Below are 20,442 nucleotides of genomic sequence, written 5' to 3' on the forward strand. Positions count from 1 at the left end.
TGAATTCGATTGTATTCATTTTAGGAGGAGAGAGGCAAGCGAGATCGAGAGAGGGAGGAGAGATGTTGTATTCGTTGTATCACGAATACAATTGATACAGAGTACAAATACAATTGATACAAATACAAATGTCTGAATACAATTGATTTGTATCATAGATCGCATATGATTGTATCAATTGTATTAACGAACACAATTTGTGTAGAAGAATACAATTGGCAGAATACAAATTGCCATAATATGATAGATTCAAAATACGTATACAGTTGATACATAATACAAAAAGACTGTTGATATGAAACACAAATACATTGGATACATAATACAAAATACAATATTTATGTGGATGTTTGTTGGGCGAGAGCGAGAAAGATTTGCTATAAAACCCTACATATAGCTACGAATTGTAATTTTTTATACTATAGTGGTTTATCGTAAATACATATGATATGTTTGCCTTGTTGAGTAATTTTCCCTAATAAATATTATGTATAAGTTAGCTACACAAAATAATTATTTCATATAAAAATATAATGCTAAATAATATCATTGAAAAAAACCTCACCTTTTTAAATGTATAATTTACATAAATCTCATAATGTTAAGAATTAATTACATTATTTTCCTACTCTTTTCCAAATTACAAGAATCCCTTAAAATTTATGAATTTCGGATACATCACTGGACTTCCGGATACATCAACAGACATCCAGATACATAAGGGAAGGATGTATTCGAGAGGAGAGGGATGTATCAGAGAGGGATAGGACATCTCCGAGAGGAGGATAAGGATGTATCAGCGAAAGAGGGGAATAATGTATCCGAGAGGGAATTTTTTAAAAAGTTTTAAATGGTAGAGAATTTTAGACACTATAGTAAAATAAGACGTGTATTTAGGTAATTTTTCCTTTTTCAATTAAGAGAAGAAAATAAAATAAAGTAGTTCCCTTAATTAAAAAAAAAAAAAAGAGACTAAAATTACTTTACATGAAATAATTGTTTAAGTTGAGGTTTGGTAGTACACCATAACCAAGTTCCCAACTTGCAACTTCAAAACGGGTTGTTGTGTCGGGCAAAACATCTACTTTATTCCATCTTCGCACGTCCTTTTTACTTTGATGTGTTAATTTGGTCAAACTCTTGCGATTCCCTCTTCAAAATTCCACGTTTTTTCAAGAAAATGGTATGCCTAAGTTTTTTTTTTTTTTTTTTGTTAATTAATTTTTTTTTGTTGGATTTGGAAAATTGAAGTTTGAATTTTAATGGCAGATGAGAAATGGGTTATGTCAAGTTTGGATCGGTATTACAATATCAATATTGGTGATTGGATTGAGCATGAAAGGTGCATTTGGGATTAGATTTGTAATTGAAAAAGAAGAATGTTTTTCTCATAAGGTTGAAATGGGGGAAACAGTTCATTATTCATTTGTTGTTATCAAGTCTGAAGGCGATTGGCATCACAGTAATGACGGTGTTGATCTTGTGGTACCAATTTCTATACCTTAATATTTTTGTATTTGAATCTCCAAGTTTTTAAAATGCTCCAAATTCGACTTATGCATTTAAATCTGGGTAAGTACCAGTAAAAACACCAATTTATGGTAGTTAGTTGTATCAAGACTCTGTATTAATTAAGTTAATTATGTATGTGATAATGGAATTGGATTCAGAACACCGGCATTGTTATTTTGTAAAATAAAAAGTTGGAACTAGCAAGGTTGTATGTTTATTTCTATTCCAGAAAGCTACCACGTATTGACATAATTAAAATTTAAAATATAAATATGTAGAAAACTATATGTTAATCATCATTATTATCAAAAAGTGAAGCTATCGGGTGATCAACTTTCGTATATTTTTGAATAACTCCATCTCTATCCGGTGATCAACTGTGTTTTGTGTATTTTTGAATAACTTTATCCCTTTCGTACACACCAGAAGGAAGAAGTGCATACACACACATCTGATTATATGTTCAAGACAGAGTAGAGTGTATGCAGCTGTATATTCATGAAATTTCGAATGTCAGAGCTTTAAATTGGTGGATGCATATCGGTACAAAGAGTACTCGACTCAGTTTTTTCTTAAGATTCTGTGTAGTCGTTAGTTCTGCAAAAGAGTTCTTCATGCTTTCTTGAGGAGGAAATCTTCCATAGTCAAGTTGTACATTTTCTGCTTGAGAAGTTTAGGCTTTTATCCATCATTTAGTCAGTTGTCTGTACTAGGATTATTGAATTGATGTTGCTGAGATGGTGGGATTTTAGGTGAAGGGGCCTTCTGGAGAACAGATTCATGATCTTCGTGACAAAATAAGCGAGAAGTCTGAGTTTACATCTCATCATGAAGGAATTTATCGTTTCTGTTTCACTAACAAGTCGCCATATCATGAAACCATTGACTTCGATCTACATTCTGCTCACTTTGTATACCATGATGAGCATGCAAAAGATGGTATGCGTTCTACTTTGGTTTATTGGAAGTCTTGGCTTTATATTAGAGAATTAACTTGATTAGTCTGTGACCTGCAGAGCATTTCAAGCCTTTGTTTGAGCACATCGGAAAGTTAGAGGAAGCTTTGTACAACATTCAGTTTGAGCAGCACTGGTTAGAGGCCCAGACAGACCGTCAAGCAATAGGTATATCGATATAATGTGTACTTATTTCGCTAATGATTTCTTACATGATGCGGCTTCAACTACATCAATACACGTGATAGAAAATCAAAATTTGTTTCCCTTTAGCTTGCATGTCGTATAGGATAATTTTCCTTTTCTAGTTTCTTCTTTTCGGATGTCTATATCTTCAGTGTTTAGTATATCAAATTTAAATGCTGGACTGGAAAATCCATGAGCCATGCCTGTGACCCACTTAAAGTTAATTTGCGGTAAATGTTAATCAGCTGAACCACACTGTTCACTTCTTCTCATCAACATGGGCATGCACAAACAGTATGAACTTCAAGTTGATGTAAATTGATCCGTGTTGTAAGTTAAGTCTATTGATGCAGTACACTTTTGCAGTTGTTTTCTTGGGATTTACATTATATATCCCGGTTTCAGTTGTTTGAATACTTCCCTTTACAGTCACACTGTAACAATTAGGTTTTCGTTGGGTTGTGTCAATGAGGCACAGCAAGAGAATATCATTCCTTCCCGTGTATAGATTTTCATCGGGTTGACTCAATGAGAAACAATAAGAGAATATGATTTCATAGTGTATTTTACTCCCTCTGTTTCAATTTGTTTGTCTGGTTTTGACTTTGCCCTAAAGAAGACTTGTGAATCTTGTGATCTTAAATTTAAAGATATGTAGAATGTTCCAAAATGCCCTTTAATCTTGTAGTCTTAAACATGTCACGTGGAAAGTTTGAATTTAAAAGTTGCCAAAAAGGGAAAGAAGTAATCTTTTTGAAACGGACTAGAAAGGAAAGTAAGACAAATAAATTGACGTGGAGGGAGTATGTGGTTTGACACTTTCTGCAACTCAAATTTAAACTTCATTATGTGAAAGTTGTCTCCCTAGTTTTTGCTAGAATTATGAAATTGTGCATAATCCAATGCTTATTATATTTTTAATATGCTGATGTAATTCCTACTAATGCAGTGAATGAAGGAATGAGCAAGAGAGCAATGTACAAAGCTCTTTTTGAGTCTTCAGCTCTTATTTGTGTTAGTTTTCTACAAGTATTCCTCCTCAAGCATTTGTTTGAACGAAAGCTGGGGCAGTCCAGAGTTTAGTTTTCGGCACAGGGAGGATAACATTCTTCTGCCCAAACCCTGTAAACTCAGATGTATTCACTTTTTGTGCCTTTTATCTGAAGGCAGAATATTGCTACAGAAACTAGAATGACTGATGTCCTTTTCGGAGATTAAGTTATTTCGATACATTCTTTCAGGAATTAGTGAGATTTTCCTAATCTATGTTTTAAGATTATCTGCTTGGCATGCAAGTTCTTTCAATGTCCGTGGCACAGTCCATTGTTGAATTTTGATACCTCAAGTTGTGTAATCATATTTATTTGATACTGACAATTTCTCATTGTAACCTTCATTTTTGGCTGTTTTTGGTATGTCTTGACCCTTGTTTTTCAGATTGTTTCAAAGTGTCTTGGGGAACTGATTAGCAGTAGTTCTGTTTCTTTTATTATATAGCTGATGCTCGGGACAAGTTTGCACGCACTTCTACTAATTCCACATGATACATGTTACCTCTCCCACTAACACAGGTTCTGATAACTCTATCTACAGGTGCTTAGACAGATTAGAAGAAGTGACCTAATATGATTTGTCTATTTTTATTTTATTTTTGCAAAATATAAATTTACGACTCTGTTTTAAATTTTTTAAAATTGAAATTGCATACTTGTAAATGATATTCTACCTTTTTGGTGAATTTGGAATTCCAAATTAAACTTTGAAACTGAAGTTGAGAATTTGTTCAAATGTCATAAACAAGCACATACTCAAATTAAAACTTTAAATTTGAAGTCCAAATTACATGGCCAAACGACCCCTTAGGGTCTGAATATATGTAAATAATTAAGATCTATGATAAAATTTATCATTAAGATGCCTACTCAAATTTTTTTATAAAAATGATAATCCATCAAGACTTCCACTTTCACTTCAACTACCACACAATCGCAATCACCCCAGTAGTAAGTTGTCACCGTCATTAGTCACAATTTGCAATCAACACTACCAACCACCGTTACAATCATCAATCACCATCGACAATTACCACCATCAGCCATGACTATACATCACCAATTATCATTATCATTCACTATCAATTATTACTATCGTTTACCAGCAACTAATACGATCAATAGCCATTTTTAATCAATATTGTCATCTACCATCATCACTAGCAATAAATATGTATTCAGTTAGTAGTTACATCTTTTGTCTGCCATGCGAACAAGAAGGAGATCTTCTGCTAAAGAAAGAAACGGAGCTAATGAAATGAGCACTGCATATTCCATCTCTCTGCCAGACTCCTCTGGTTGCTTCAACTACTGGCTGCAGGTAGATGACCCACAGCATCATCTGGCTGGCTGCCTTCATTATTAGGTCCACATATGTTAAAGATGTTGTGGTGCAGCGTATATTAGGGAGATGCCTTATTGTGAGTCCGTGGATATGATGAGGTCTCAGAAAACTGTTGGAGAAGTCGTCAATCTGCTACTGAGTTCATCTTCCAGCAAGTGGAGTACAAGCTGGAGTTGCTGAACGTAAATGATCACTGTTAGGATCAGCACTTCTAGCATCTAATACTCCGAGACTTCGATCAGTCCAAGGTAAAAGCAGAGTGACAACCCTTGAAAACAGTGGAAATTCACATTCTTAAAATGTTGTTTGGATACCAAGAAAAGACCAACTTAAAAGAGGAAATATGCTACAAACTGGTTTCAAAATATCTGAAGAATGCAGTCTTCTAAGGAAATTTGAGTCCATAGATGGTTTCCTGATGATACATACATATCATTTCATATGATTTCTACCTTTTTATTTTGAAGGGAGGCGTTGAGAAAGAAGTGACAAGAAAAAGCTTGTCACAAGTAGACATATCAGGTCAATAAACTGTCCAATACCTGATCACCGACACCTAGCAGCAAGGCACTTGATTTCTGAAAGCTATTTCTGACTTCCGTTTCCAACAAATAACCAAGAAGGGTAAAAGATACAATTGAATAGGACTATGATCAACAATTGAAACAATACCTTATCTCTTCTTCAGAAAGTTAGGTGGAGGCAGGATTTGTTCATATTTTGCCAGAGATTAGTAACTGCATAAACCAAATCATAACAAGAATATTAAGCATACTCCTAGACTCAAAGATGGACAACATTTGTAGCTAAGCTATTGCATCTCGCTGTCATATGGATCATGCTAGTTCTGAACACTGCAAAAGGAACTAAGAAGCTAAAGCATCAGGTAGGTTTCTTCTAGTCAGTAATGCTGAAGTGACTAAGAGAGTTCAAGGGGCACTCTTTTGCCTATTTTTCACAATTCGCCTCCTGACAACTTTATCAGCAGGAATAATGCACATATTGCTTAGGGAAATTAAGCTTACATAGTTTGGACCCTTTCTTTCAGAGACATCTTCCAGTAAACAACTAAACATCAATGGGAACAAAATTTGAGTTAACTGAACTATCGAGATGGCTTACTTTATCCTTCCTACTAATGCTTTTCATCCCAAAAATATTCTGCAGAATTTAATAATAAAAACTATTAATCTCCTACATACAAAGACTACGTATATATCTCCAAGGGTGATGTTAAGAGTAAAGGTTCTCAGAGCTTGTTGATAGCAATTCTCTTATTGATCTTCCATTCCTAGATTTACATGGTCCAATGCAGAGAACTCAAGATTGAGATTAAGGTTAGACAGATTCCTTGTATCAACTGCTTGGGAGGAGTTGAACTTGGAAATGATCCAAATTTTCCAGCCACAACTTGCCTCAGATAACCTGCCAAGCGTGAGCATGATCATGCTAGATTGTAGCAGGTGAATAAGAATGCCAACCAATTAAGGTTTTGAAATCATGTGGCTGAGGGTTGGCGGATTTCAGAGAGAAGGTGACATGATGGTGGGAAAGCTAATAAGTGCGGGGCAGACAATTATTCCAAATGGCAAAAAAGTTGCAGTTTCTGAGGGAACATCAAAAGATGGAGCATGGAAATCTTATGAAGGTCAAGACGAAAAAAGAGGTACTTAATACATGAATTGGAGGAGCCAGAGCTATGTTGCTCAACTGCTTGAGAGGAATTGAGCCTGGAAATGATCCAAATCCTCCAACTCAGACTTGCCTCAGATCACCTGCCAAGCGTGAGCATGATCATGCTGGATTGTAGCAGGTGAAGAAGAATGCCAACCCATTAAAGTTTTGAAAACATGTAGCTGAGGGCCGGCAGATTTCAGAGAGAAGGTGACACGGTGGTGGGGAAGCTACCAAATGCAGGGCAGACAGTTATTCGAAATGGCAAAAAAGTTGAAGTTTTTGAGGGAACATCAAAAGATGGAAGCATGGAAGCCTTATGAAGGTCGAGACAAAAAAGGGGTACTTAATCCGTGAATTGAAAGAGCCAGAGCTATGTTGCTCAGATCCTTCAAAATCCTTGTCGATCCGACACAATTTGGGTGTGGATGTGGGATCCGAACCAGATTTGGTCAAACCTAACTTGGGTGCTTTAACTATACCTTTGCCTAAGAAGTATAGGTTGATAATTGATTGAGTATTTAGTTTGATTTTGGGTTAATGTCATATATATATTCACATAAAGCACTAGATTACTTTGCTACTATACGAGAGAAATATTTGAATAAAATATTAAGAGCTTACAAAGAATTTAATTATACTAGCTTTAATTTAATAACTTCATTTAATTGTCAAGCATACACTTATATATGTTAGAATACACATTTATTAGTTATGGCCCAACGCCCGTACCCATACTCCTATCCATAACACAAGATGTTACGTAGATTTCTCATATTAAGTGAATCAAAAACATGGCAAGAAACATCCATAACATATCCAGGATGGAAGGCAAGATAAAAGGCATATTTGCAAAAATCTATCCACCATGGGGATCAATAAAAAACATAGATCATTAGGATATTGTCTTTTCCATAGTCTCATGTTGAAAAAATGCAGAAATACAAGTATAAAGGATCCCATGCAGGTACTACAACCGCTAGCAGAAGCAATCATATGTAAATCCACTTCACCTGAGAGTTTGTAAGAATGCAAGCTACGGTGGGAAGTTGTTTCTGCCCTAACCACTAGCTTTCACTCACTATTATCTCATTCTTAACATTCACTATCCACATAATTCATCCTTGTATGTTGAGGTTAAAGTTTTATCTCACTTGGCCAAGCTAGAGGATTTTTTCAACATACTGCTTCTCTTCATTTTATTTGATATAAGGTAAATACAAACATCCTGCTCTTAACACTGAAATTGAGGAAAAAAGACATGCAAGGGATATACACACTTACATATAGAAGAAACAAGCTTCGGTGTGATTTGCGACACTTCAATCTAGTGGTCTTGATAGATAACGAAATGCACTTCAATGTAGAGCACATAAGCTGCAGAAGTAAAGAGTCCAAACATAAAGGCCCAGCAATATCAACCAGAAACAAACTAATTGACCAGACTGAAGATGAAGCTTACTAGATAGACCTGGTGCATCAAACAGAATAAACAAACCAAGAAATGTCATATACCTATTCAGACAGATCAGTGTCAGATACACAGTTGACCACTTTGTGAGCTGCAATATCTTCATATCCACCTTGTAGGACAGATATCTTAAAAGGACACCGAACATAGAAATACACTTCAAATGGTAGAAGTGTCCAAAGTTCCAGTTGCAGATGTCTCAGATAGACCTGATCTAAACCATTGAAGCCCAGTTTAAGCCATGAGACCCCTATGAAGAGATCATTTCCAGCAAGCTAGATAAATGTTCCCAGTGTTATCTTTCTATATCAATATACTTATCTTCTTTTCTTTTTCTTCTTTCTTAAAGCATTTAGCTTTTCCTTCACGATTGTCAATCTTTCACATAATGCTTGGTTATTTGAATATTCACCTACCAGTCCTCTCTCTTGCAGATCATTTAAAAGATTTGCACCCTTTGCAAGATCATTCCCAGAACAAAATGCATTGAGAAGAACCATGAAGGTTGTAATATTGGGACACATACCCCTCTCTTTCAGCTCCTCATAGAGATCATATGCATCATCAATATAACCACCGGCACAAAGGCCTGTTATGAGGACATTGTAAGCAATAACATCTGGCTTTGCACCATGAAGCTCCATTGTAGTTTTCAATTTTAAGGCCTCACAAAACTTAGAACTTTTGCAAAGTCCATGCATCACAGTTGTAAATGTGGCAACAGTCGGAAGTAGATGCACCCGTAGCATACATTCAAGTACCAGCATTGCTTCCTCCATCTTCCCACGAAGCACAAGCCCTCTTATAATTGCACCCTCAGCTATAGTACGAGAGCTAACACCTAATAATTCCATTTCATCTTTTAGTTTGAATGCTCCCTTAACATCTCCAACCTTACACATACTAGTGATTAAATTGCAGTATTGTCTGTCAACGGGAACAAAACCCTCTTCGATCATTTTATGCAAGAGACGATGTGAATTTTGGAAGTCCAATGTTCTTTTCAGTCCCTTAAATATTGAATTGTAAGTGTCTCCATCAGGAGAAACACCTGAGGCAGTCATTAAAGAAAGAAGATCAAGGGCTTTCTTCATCTCACCCCTTTCACAATATTTACTGATGATCATGTTGAATGTGAATTTATCTGCCACTATTCCCCCCAAGATCATTTTTATCATAAATTTAACCCCAATATCCAGCAGACTCGACTCACAGAATCCAAGAGTCACATAATGGCATGTTAATTTATCTGGAGTGAAACCTTTTTCTCTAAGAGACTGATATAACTTAGAGCACTCAGATATGTTCTTCTGTCTCGAATAGCCTCGTAATAGAATATTATATGTAGCCAAGGAAGGAATTTCACTTCTCCCTCTCATTGTATAAAAGAAACTACTCACCTTATCAATCTGTCCATGTTTTGAGTAACCATCCATCACCACATTTAGTGCCACGGTATCTGGGGCAAGACCTTTCCATGTCATCTCATCAATGAAGAAACTGGCAACCTTAGGCAAGCCACTCTTGAAAAGCCCATCAATAATACATGTATACATGACCCGGTTTGAAGAGGGGTCTCCTCTACTCAATGCTCTTTCCAACATAAGAATTGCAGGGACCAACTTATCCTTCCGACACAAGCCAGCTAGGAGACTGGTGTAGGTATGACTATCAGGGAGCACATTAATCTGAACCATCTCATTGATAAGGATTAATGCCATGTGGAAGTGGCCTAACTTACAGATCTCAGCCAGCAATGAGTTGTAGACAACAACATCTGTCGCACAGTAAATTCCACGGAGCCTATCAAATAATCCAAGCGCCTCTGTAAGGTTCCCTCCTCTGCATATTCCTTTTAGTAAGCTTGCATAGGTGTAAAAGCTAGGCTGTCTACCCAAGTTAATCATTTCGTCAAACCAGGATAATGCTTTTAACCCTTCACCTACATTCCCATAGCAATCAATAACAGAAGTAAAAGCAGCAGAATTGGGAACAAGACCAATCGTACACATGTGACGCATGAAATCCTCTGCCTCTCTTACTCTTCCACCTGTACAAAGAGAAGATATCAGTGAGTTGCATATGAAAGTGTCAGGAGTATGACCTGTTTTGTGCATCATTGCATAGATTCTCATTGCTTTTAGGACATCTTGTTGCTTGCAAAAGTTGTAGATCAAAGTAGAGTATACTACATCATTTGGGAAAACTCCAAACTTGTACATCCTACATAATATTTCCATTGCTGTATTTAGCATTCCAGCTTTACAAAATCCATTTAGAAGTACCGAGTATGCAACAACATCAAGACATATACCACTCTCAAACATATCCTCAAGTAACGGTACAACTTCTCCTAGCGACCCCGTTTTGCATATCCCTTCTAATAACATTGTATATGCATGCTGATTGAGAGATAATCCATTCAGCTTCATCTTCTTGAGGATATCTCTTGCAGAATCCAACATGCCATGCTTGCAAAAACCATTCAAGAGAGCCCCATAACTAACTTCATTGGGCCGTAGACCTCTTGTTTCCATTTCAGTCAGTATTTCTTGAGCCTCTTTAAGATTGCCTGCTCGAGATTGCCCATCAATCAAAGCATTGAAAGTGATGCAATTTGGTGAAAGATTGAGCTTCAACATCTCATGAAAAATCTTCATTGCAGCGTCAATCTTCCCCTCTTTCACAAACCCGTTAATAAGAGTATTATAGGTAATATGATTTGGAACAATCAATCTCTTCCTCATCTTCCTCAATACTAAATAGCCCTTAGCACTCCTATTCTTCCTGCATAAGTCATCTATAAACATATTGTAAGTACAAACATCAGCTTCAAGACCCTTGGAATTCATGCAATCAATCAGTTCTAAAGCTGCTTTATACCTTCCCTTCTTGCAATACCAATTAAGCAAAGTATTATAAGTAACCACATCAGGGTTATAACCACTCTCTACCATCTTTGCAAGCAAACAATTTGCTCTCTCAACCTTCCCTTTGGCACAAAGAACTTGTAAAAGTATATTAAACGTACCAACATTGGGACAAATACGTTTAGCAAGCATTTCTTTGAAAAACGACCATACGGACTCAGCACTTTCCTGCTTCCCCATTGCTGCTAGAACCATATTACAAGTGTAAACCGACGGTTTAAATGCTTGAGAACTCATCAAATTAAATACCTGAAGAGCATCTTTAAGTTCACCTTTTCTCACATAAACCCTAATTAAGATATCAAAAACAGAAGGGTTTGAACTGCAAAGGCAATACGTATCCATTAGAGCACCAAAAACAGAACTTGACCCAACACCCATTTCAGATAAATGCCCCAAAATTGACTTAACGTAGTCATGCATTCTAGCTCTAACGAGTATGTGAGTCGTGATACCATACATATGAATAATATGAGTGAACTCCAAACCAGGTTGCTTAATAAACCAATTCAAGAATTTTAAAGCCATTTTCCCATGAACTGGCCTTAGTGAAGCCATTTTATACCCCATATGATTGAGTGAACCCCAACGGTCCAGGGTAAGAAGAGAGTAAATGCTCTTCTCCACTTCTTCACCTGTTCACATATATTGAAAAAAAAAAAAAAACCTTCAAAAACACATAGATGAAACTGGATGATTTCTTGTTATTTGCCTAAACCTTGATAAAGGAAAGTAAGAGAGAAAGAGAGAGGGAGGAAGAGTACTTGCTAGGTTGGTGCTCACAGGATAATAATTTCGGGGGCGCTTAGTGAACCCCATTTGAGAGAAAGCTCCGGCTCTGAACTGTGGACGCATAGCAGCGATGGTTAATTCTGTTTTTTGTGTGTGTGCGCGTGTGTTTGGTTACATTCTGTTTTGTGTTGTGAAGGAATTTTACTGACTTGGTCATTGAAGAAGGGTAGAGAAAATGACAGGGATAGAGATTTTTGGGAAGTAGGTGTTACGGGTCGGTTTGGATCGATTATTGGTTAAAATTGTAATTAAAATCAAATCACTTTAATCGATTTTAAAATTATCACAATCAAATCAAACCAAATGTAATATATATTAATCGGTTCGGTTGTTATTGATTTCGGTTAAGTTCGATTTGGTTCGATTATTAACCATAGACAAAAATAAAAAAATTATTCATTCAAAACGTGAAAAAAGTGACAACAATCCATTCTAAACGAAACATAGTAGAATGACTGACATTACATAACTTTCGATTATTGAATTTACTATGAATAAAGGTTGAAAATTCATTATTTTGGTCTAGAATGAAAAGACTAGTGACATTTCCAATCCACAAAGAATTGACATAGATACTCGTATAAATAAATTTTAATGAAAACATATATAAGATCTTTAAAATTGTTTATAAAAATAATATATTATGTATGTATAATAATAAAATATATGTATATAATTTGTCGGTTCTCTTCGGTTATTTCTTTGGTTTTTTTCGAACAAAATCATAACCAATCAAAATACTATCGATTTTTAAAAATCTAAAACCAAATCAAACCAAATACAAATAAAAATCAGTTAATTTAATTGATTTGGTTCGATTTTTTTATTTGGATCGTTTTTTATTCAAACTGTGAACACCCAATGTAACACCTCAGATTTGGAAAAGAAGGACAAAGCATTTTTAGACTGGTGTCTGTGTCTACAAGTACCATCTACGGACTGTAAAAGCTTCAACAAGCCGTAGATGGCAACCACAAGAATTGGGGAAAATAAAATTTTAGATCAAACCCTCAGTATCCTTTTTACGGTTCACCAGGACGGCCCGTCAACCTATGTATGAGTCATAGGCAGGTCTCGTAGGTGATTCCCAGACTTAGTGAAATTTTAAGGGTTAAAGTTGGGTTTCTAGGTATGTACGATCTGTAGGAAGACCTACGAGTCGTATATTGGGTTCCGTCAAAAGTGGTCTATATAAAAGGTTTTTGAAACTTTCTACGGTTGACCAGTACAATCTGTAGGTCCAAACCGTAGGTCGAGTACGACAGTTATTTCAAAGGGGTTTTTGGGTCTTTTCCTAATTATTTTAACCTAATATTATGTCGTTTTACTTTCTAACCTAAGTCGTATATAAAGGTATTAAACCCCCAAATTGCCCATTCTAAATCATTTTTCAAAATTCTCAAATTCCCTCCAAGTTCTTCCCCCAAATTTCTCTCTCTAAAGCTAAGAAAGAAGAATCTAGGGTTTCAAGATCAAGTCTCCAATTCACCATTTTTCTTGGGCTTAAAGAAGCAAGGTATGTTAGTGTAATATCCCGAAAATTTCTAAATTAAGGCTCGAGTCATTCTTTACGGTGAATAAGATTTGTCTCGAGTGATTTTAAATTTTCTTAGTTGTTAAGTTCGCTAAAATTCTCTAGCATAAAGTTGAGTTGGAAACTTTCGTTCCAATTGAGTTTCTCTATGAGATTATTCTTGGGTCAACTTCAAACGACTATAACTTTCAGAACAAAATGAATTAGGTAGCCCATGAGGTATCAAATGGAAGGTTTTCGAGTTCTCTTTCCAACGCCGTTGAGTTTGCTAAATTTTGAGTTCGGGTGAAGGAGTTATGTCTGTTTGAGTGCAACCTCTCTAATTTAGGCAATTTTCATCTGTTTTAAGGAGGGATATTTTGGTCTTTTCCTTACCCCACTAGCCTAACACATTCTAACCACCCAAGTTAAGGGGTCTAATCAGACCAAGTCAATTCTAAACATTCCAAAAGAGTTTAAAAGATTAGGGCAAAGTTGAAGAGGAAAAAAAGAAGAAAGTTTCAAGCGTTCATCGAGTTTTGAGGATTTTCGCTAAGAACTTAGTTTCTTCCAAGGTATGTAAGCTTTCATAATGTTGGATTTGTTCGCCCTCACGCCAATCATGTAAAATTTTATCATGGATTCATTCTTGAAGTCGAATTATTGAATTCTTGAGAAGTTCTTGAGGTTTTTGCTTCATTCTTTAACAATGGAATCTTGTTGAGTTCTTGAGGTGAGGGTTTTGCGAATGAGTGTTGTTCTTGATGGATTTTGTGTGGGTTTTCATTGGAATGGTATTTGGTTTATGAATCTAGGAGAATTTGGAGGAAATCATTCGATTGTAGAGGAGATAGGGCTGGAAATTGAGATAGAAAGTTCGTCGGGTTTCAGGGCTCGGGCTGGGGCAACGCGCCCCCATAGAGCTAGATGGGCTGGGGCAGCGCGCCTACAGTGCGCCACAAAATAGTTTCGGTAATAAGAGGCCTAGAGCCCTGCGCCAGCAATGCGCCAGGGTCGTCAAGCTCATTTCTCCTCCGTTCTTCGTCCCGTGTGTATTCTCTCCAATCCTTTCTTTGCTCTCTTCTTGATATTAACTATTTAAGTCTTCATTAATCATCGAGAGATCTTACATATCCGAATCATATCTCTTAAATTACACTTCAAATTAAAGAGAGATTAAGAGGAAAGTTCTAGAGGGTCCTTTGAGTCAAATTGAGGTTGATTTTGAAATTGATTATAGTTTCGAACCAAGTCTTAAGAAGAGTTGTATTCATGAGTTTCTATATGGTTATTGAGGTCCTCGAGTTGAGTCGTTCATGTCCATAATTCCGCATGAACCCTACGAATTGAGATATAAGTCTTGAGAGTCTTTGAAAGCCAATCATTGTGTTTCAAATTGAGTGTCGAGAAAAAGTTTAAAGGTTCTATTTCATAAAGACTTAAGAGTTTCTAATGTTATGTTATTCCTATATATATATACCTATGTTGATTATTGGACTTGAAAGATAAGTTCATAAGTGTATGTTTTCAGGAAGTTAAACATGTCTCATGTTTTGAAAAGTATTACAAGTAATGTAAGAAGTCTATTTTTTATAATGGGTGAATTGAACACAAAGTTATATTAATTATTTTGGGAGTAGTATCGAGCACCAAATTGGGTTAGAGTCTTTTATGATTTGGAAGTCCCACAAAACTACATAGCCAGCGTAGGATAGGATAACATTGATTCTTCATGCGACTCTTCACTACCTCTAAGAAGGCCAATTAGATGGATCTATAGTCACAATATCATCTTATACCCCGGCAAAGTATAAGATCGCCCTAGCAACGTGAGGCGAAACGTTATATCATTGCTAGGCTCATGGTAATGGTTGTCGATTAGAGAAACTCCCTACAAGTAAAGTATATTATTTTCATGTTGCTTTCATTGTATATCTTATTGTAAAGCTTAAATGGTTTTCACTTCATATTCATGTATTGATCCAATTATGTTGTTTTGTATTGAGTTGAGTTGAGATAAGTATTTCTTCCAGCCTTGTCAGTTCAGTTAGCTATTGCTTTTAGTTTTCCCCTTACATACTCGTACATTCAATGTATTGATGTCATTCGACATGCATCGGTTTATGATATAGATACAGGTGCTCAGGATCATCAACATGCGTTTTGTTGAGATCAATATTCACTCACAGATAGTATTTGGTGAGGCCTCCTTACTTTCGGGAGACTCTATTTTCATCTAGCTTAGTAGTATTGGAGGTATCGTGAGTCTTGTCCCGACATCTATCTTACATTGTTAGAGGCTTTATAGACAGATTGAATTAGATGTTTCTATTATTTTCTTAGGATGTTTTGTTTAACTTATGATTCATGTTAAGTATTTTTACAAGAGTATTTTTAAGACTTTCTTAAATGTCTAAGTGTTCACTTATTTTAAGTTTTCGCATATTGTTTAGTGTCATGTAAGTCATGTTGCCAGACCAAGGGTTCACTTGGGAATCAGAAATGGTTCATGAGTGCCAGTTACGTCTATGGTATAGGCCCAAATCATGACAGTTAGTATTCACCTATGAAGTCATTTTCTCCATTGGGTTCTTAAATTCTCCAATTTTACAAAGCTAGATTACCTAATCAAGGTTAGGTTTTATTCAGTGTTCATGGTCTTTATGCAATCTCGATCAGATTGATTGTTTTCTATCCATTTATGCATGTATTGAAGTAATTACATGTTTTGGAGTTAAATTCATATGAACTTATGCATGCCCCATGAATTTTAGACTATGAGCATATGATTAAGTTTATGAACTATGAATTATGAAGTTATTAAGATATGCATGTCCTTTCTATGAAATTGATATGAATGATTAAGGTTGCTTTGAGAGTAAAGCATCAATGTTGTTATTGTGAAATGTTATTCTCTCATGAAGGATTCATGATAGGGTTGAAAGGTTTTCTCAATCAAGTTTGAATCAAGATTTAGGAGTTATTCTAAATGAACTCTAGGATGGATTGGTTACTTGATTGTGCATTTCCATGGATAATAAGATGAATATGTGTCACGACCCAAGCCTAGGGCCTAGACGTGACATGGCGAATGAGGAACCTGAAGGAACCCCAAACAAGCCTCTCAAACTTGTCATCACACTTCATCGGTCGCGGAAGCACATTCAACATTAATTAACGGGAAATAGGGACTAAGGGCAAACCATTTCAAAATGACATCATAGAACAAGAGTCAAGCTCATTTACAAAATTCTTGTCCAACGCACACCTCTACATACATAGATAGGACGGGGGCCATGACATACTACCGGCTCCCCTCATAGTCAAAATACAATTGCAAGCTAAAGTCTCAAAACATAGGAGTAGGAAACATAACATAGCCCTCGAATCATTGAGGACTCACCAACAAACTCGGATAAGCACCGTACTAGCCACGTGAATGGAGAGAAGGATCAAGAGTAGCTCCGGTCCCTACATGGTGACATCATGTAGGCAAAATATGCGTTAGTACTTGGAATGTACTAAGTATGCGGGGTGCAACACAACAATAGACAAGGACACAATCGAAATACAAGAAATAGTTTCATAGGCATTATGAATAACAATATGAGGATGCATGATCAAAGTGAAGTCAAAACATGTTTAAGTAAATCTATACTAATAGTAGATATCATATGTGTATGCATGATCCAACCAATCTATAACCCCAACTTAGGATGGGGGATGCCGTTCACACCCGGACACCCTGGTGGCAAGGTATAAACCCCTCACATGGTTGATGTTGGTCACACCCCAAGCATCCTAGGTGGTGAGATATAAACCTCTCACATGGTTGATGTTGGTCACACCCCAAGCATCCTAGGTGGTGAGATATAAACCTCTCACATGGTTGTCCGGTTCTTTTCCCCCGGACCGGGCATGGTCATGCAACACTTTATATAGGAAATTCCCATTAGGCTCTAATGCAATCTCACGTATGGAATGAACATATACACAAGCTTAGTTTGTCATCAACACATCTCTGGATTGCCATACATCTCATAACTCAAGCTTTAAAGCATCGATTCATCAATTCTCCATAGTTGGACATTTTGTCAAACACCTTGAAGGCATGTAATGGAATCAAAGAGCATGGAAAATAGGGTAGTAATTATGCAGCCAAACCAGTGAACAACCTACAACAACACCTTTTAACACCCACAATACCACATGAAAATCTCCACATCCATTCCAAATTTAGATTCAAGTTCTAGAGTCACAACATGCTCAAAACAATCACTTTTCATGTTTAAAATTCAATGTGCAGGAAATTATTACAAAGAACAAGACTAATTTATGAATCTTAACTTAAACCATGAATTAGTGAGTAGAATAGAGTCTAGGCACTATGGGTGGAAGGACCCATGAGTTCAACACCACATACCTTGAGTTCTTATGAAGGTCTTGAGAGTGTCTTCAATGGAAGCTTGGAACTTGGAGCAAGAGTCTCTTCAATCTTGAGGAAGGTTTTGGATTAGGGTTCTTGAGAGAACTTGAGAGAAAATGTGTCTAAGTATGGGAGAGGTGTTTTGGGAAATGTTTTAGAGATGAGAATTGAACTAATGGTATATAGGAAATAACATATGCCCTTTGGAAAAAAATGGTCCAACACTTAGAAGAAAAAAAATGAGACGGGTGAACAATAAAAACGCTCACTGGAAATTGCATTTCCTGCCGGACAGATTTTACGAAAATGGGCATAACTTCTTCGTCCGAACTCCGAATGAGGTGAAACGAAGTGCGTTAGGTAGCTAACTCAAAGGGCTTTCCATGGATATGTTATGGGCCACCCAATTATTTGTTTTCTAGGAGATATAACCCTCCAAAGTAGACCCTCGAAAAGGCTTCACTTGGAAATTTCGGATTTTGATACGGTTGCTCCAAAATTTGGGTTAGACCCATTTCCTACTCAATTTGACCCCCTAAACAAGAATATGAAGTCGGATTTTCGAAAAACGAAACGGATTTTTTTTGATATAGCTAAACAAGTTTCCGGTAACTTCCGAAGCACATTTTTAAGAACCTTTTGGGTCATTTCAATATGATTAATGACTACTCCTTGATATTTATGCTTAACACCGAGTGGACTAGCGGCGATTGCCCATGTCCCATAACTATATGTCATCATAGGTTTGTCTTAAGTAAACATTAGCTAGTGGATCCACTTTAGCTCAAGTTTATGGATCTTACCTTTGCAAGTAAAGACATCTCTTTTCGGTGTGGGATAGACATCAGATTTCATGTTATAGCTCACATGGTCTATGTCGGATAATGACACATGGTCTATGTCGGTTAATGACAAACTTCCCACAATAATGAGCTAAGATTACTTAATAAAAGTATCTCACATGTGTTTTAAAGATGTTTAGTTTGCATTGACCATGATTATGACTTATGCTTCCTAACATGTTATTTTATGATTTAGCTTGGTTATTGCATGTCATGTAAAGTCCTTTTTAGTATGATCTCATAACTCTTATGCATTGCTATCAAGCTTGGTATATTCCATGTACTAATGCATACTTGTGCCTACATTGTTTCACTAATGTAGGGTCCGACGCTCCAATTCCGCACACTCGTGGCTAGTTGATTCTTTATAGCTTTTGGAGATTGGTGAGTCGTCATGTTTCGAGGATCGAGACTCTTTATTGCTTTATGTCATTTTCGTTTCAGACTTGTATGTGATGTATGGGTTACGTCCCAATCACTTTTTGTATCATGTATTAGATGGCTTTGAGACTTATGTTAGACTTTCACTTTTTTTGTCAAACTCTTTATGATATAAGACTGTCTTTTTGAATTCTTTAAATTCTATTATCTTGTATGATGTATGCTAAGTGACTTGTGTAGGACCTCTCGGGGTTCTATATGTCATGTTACGCCTAGGGTACTTTGAGTCGTAACACCCGCTGTTGGAACAACTCAAAAAGTCTAATTTTTTTTTAATAATTAGGTGCAATTAATTTATATAGCCAAAAATATTAGATGTTTGGTGTTGTTGCAACTTCCTGAATGTGAAGATTTGCATATGTACTTATAATAATGGTATTAACTAACATAATAAGCATCGACCTTTTACACCATTTCTATATGATAGTCTTATTACTTGTTTATCTCATTATAATTCAATTACTACTATCATAACAATACTTAGGAGTGTTTGATTATGAGATAAGTTATCTTAAAATTATAATATAAAAATTCGCTATATATAAATCAGTAATACAAAAGTTATTTTTTGTTGGTTGTTTGATTCATTAAATTAAAATTGAATATGGAAAATATCATATAAAAATTTATTTATTAAACTTAAAAGTAATTAGTTTACCATTATGTGCTTGAATTCTCGACCTTTCATGATTTCTCAGAAAAAAAAAGATAAACATAATTTTATTCTCTTGCTACTTTATCTATGTACAATTTATATCTAAATTAGTTATTCCATATCGTTAATGGTATAAAATAATACACAATTTAAATTACAATCAAACATTAAATAAAATTTATATCATAATTATTTTACTTATATATTGTACCAATAACCCTTAGAGCTTGTTTGTCATTGTTGTTGGAAGGCTAAAAACACTTAGCTAAAAAAATTTGCTTCTTAAAAAAAAAAGTATAAGCAGAAGCAGAAAATTATTTTTTACAAGACCAAAATATCCTTTCTATATTTACATATTTCCCTATATATCCCTTATTAATTAATTAGCATATCTCATAACTTTGGTAAAAGATTCATTTAAGAATTTTATTTTTTATATAATATTCTTTTTATTATTTTACGTTTATTATCATTACTTTATATTTGATATTTTTAATTATATTTAAATCATCATATCAATATTATATCAATATTAATCTTTTTTATTTATTACAAAAAAATTGATCAAACATTTATTTTTATTGATTGAAAAATTGAATATGTACATTTTAATTCAATAAAAATAAAACTTTGATTAAATTTTTATA

General features: G+C 35.5%; 2 protein-coding genes across 11 annotated transcripts; one reads left to right on the forward strand and one right to left on the reverse strand.

Moving 5' to 3' along the window:
• Positions 1-1,016: 1,016 nt before the first annotated feature.
• Positions 1,017-4,069, forward strand: LOC125863135 (transmembrane emp24 domain-containing protein p24beta2-like). The gene is made up of 5 exons (XM_049543286.1): positions 1,017-1,183; positions 1,270-1,485; positions 2,265-2,451; positions 2,529-2,636; positions 3,604-4,069. The coding sequence occupies exons 1-5, from the start codon at positions 1,181-1,183 to the stop codon at positions 3,735-3,737; spliced, it is 648 nt and encodes a 215-aa protein (XP_049399243.1). The 5' UTR covers positions 1,017-1,180; the 3' UTR covers positions 3,738-4,069.
• Positions 4,070-4,467: 398 nt separating this feature from the next.
• On the reverse strand, positions 4,468-12,010 carry LOC125861975 (pentatricopeptide repeat-containing protein At5g55840). Of its 10 annotated transcripts, none has more exons than XM_049541926.1 (6): positions 11,891-12,010; positions 8,188-11,761; positions 8,010-8,102; positions 5,724-5,788; positions 5,594-5,636; positions 4,468-5,319 (listed from the first exon to the last, which is right to left on the reverse strand). In XM_049541926.1, the coding sequence occupies exons 1-2, from the start codon at positions 11,979-11,981 to the stop codon at positions 8,514-8,516; spliced, it is 3,339 nt and encodes a 1,112-aa protein (XP_049397883.1). In that variant the 5' UTR covers positions 11,982-12,010; the 3' UTR covers positions 4,468-5,319; positions 5,594-5,636; positions 5,724-5,788; positions 8,010-8,102; positions 8,188-8,513. The 10 variants fall into 10 exon arrangements, with proteins under 10 accessions (XP_049397883.1, XP_049397877.1, XP_049397881.1 ...); XM_049541924.1 differs by lacking the exon at positions 4,468-5,319 and adding an exon at positions 5,409-5,466; XM_049541925.1 differs by lacking the exon at positions 4,468-5,319 and adding an exon at positions 5,411-5,466 and having other exon boundaries at positions 5,594-5,646.
• Positions 12,011-20,442: the final 8,432 nt, after the last annotated feature.

This window comes from Solanum stenotomum, chromosome 4 (genome assembly GCF_019186545.1).
Source record: "Solanum stenotomum isolate F172 chromosome 4, ASM1918654v1, whole genome shotgun sequence".
NCBI classification, from domain to species: domain Eukaryota; kingdom Viridiplantae; phylum Streptophyta; class Magnoliopsida; order Solanales; family Solanaceae; genus Solanum; species Solanum stenotomum.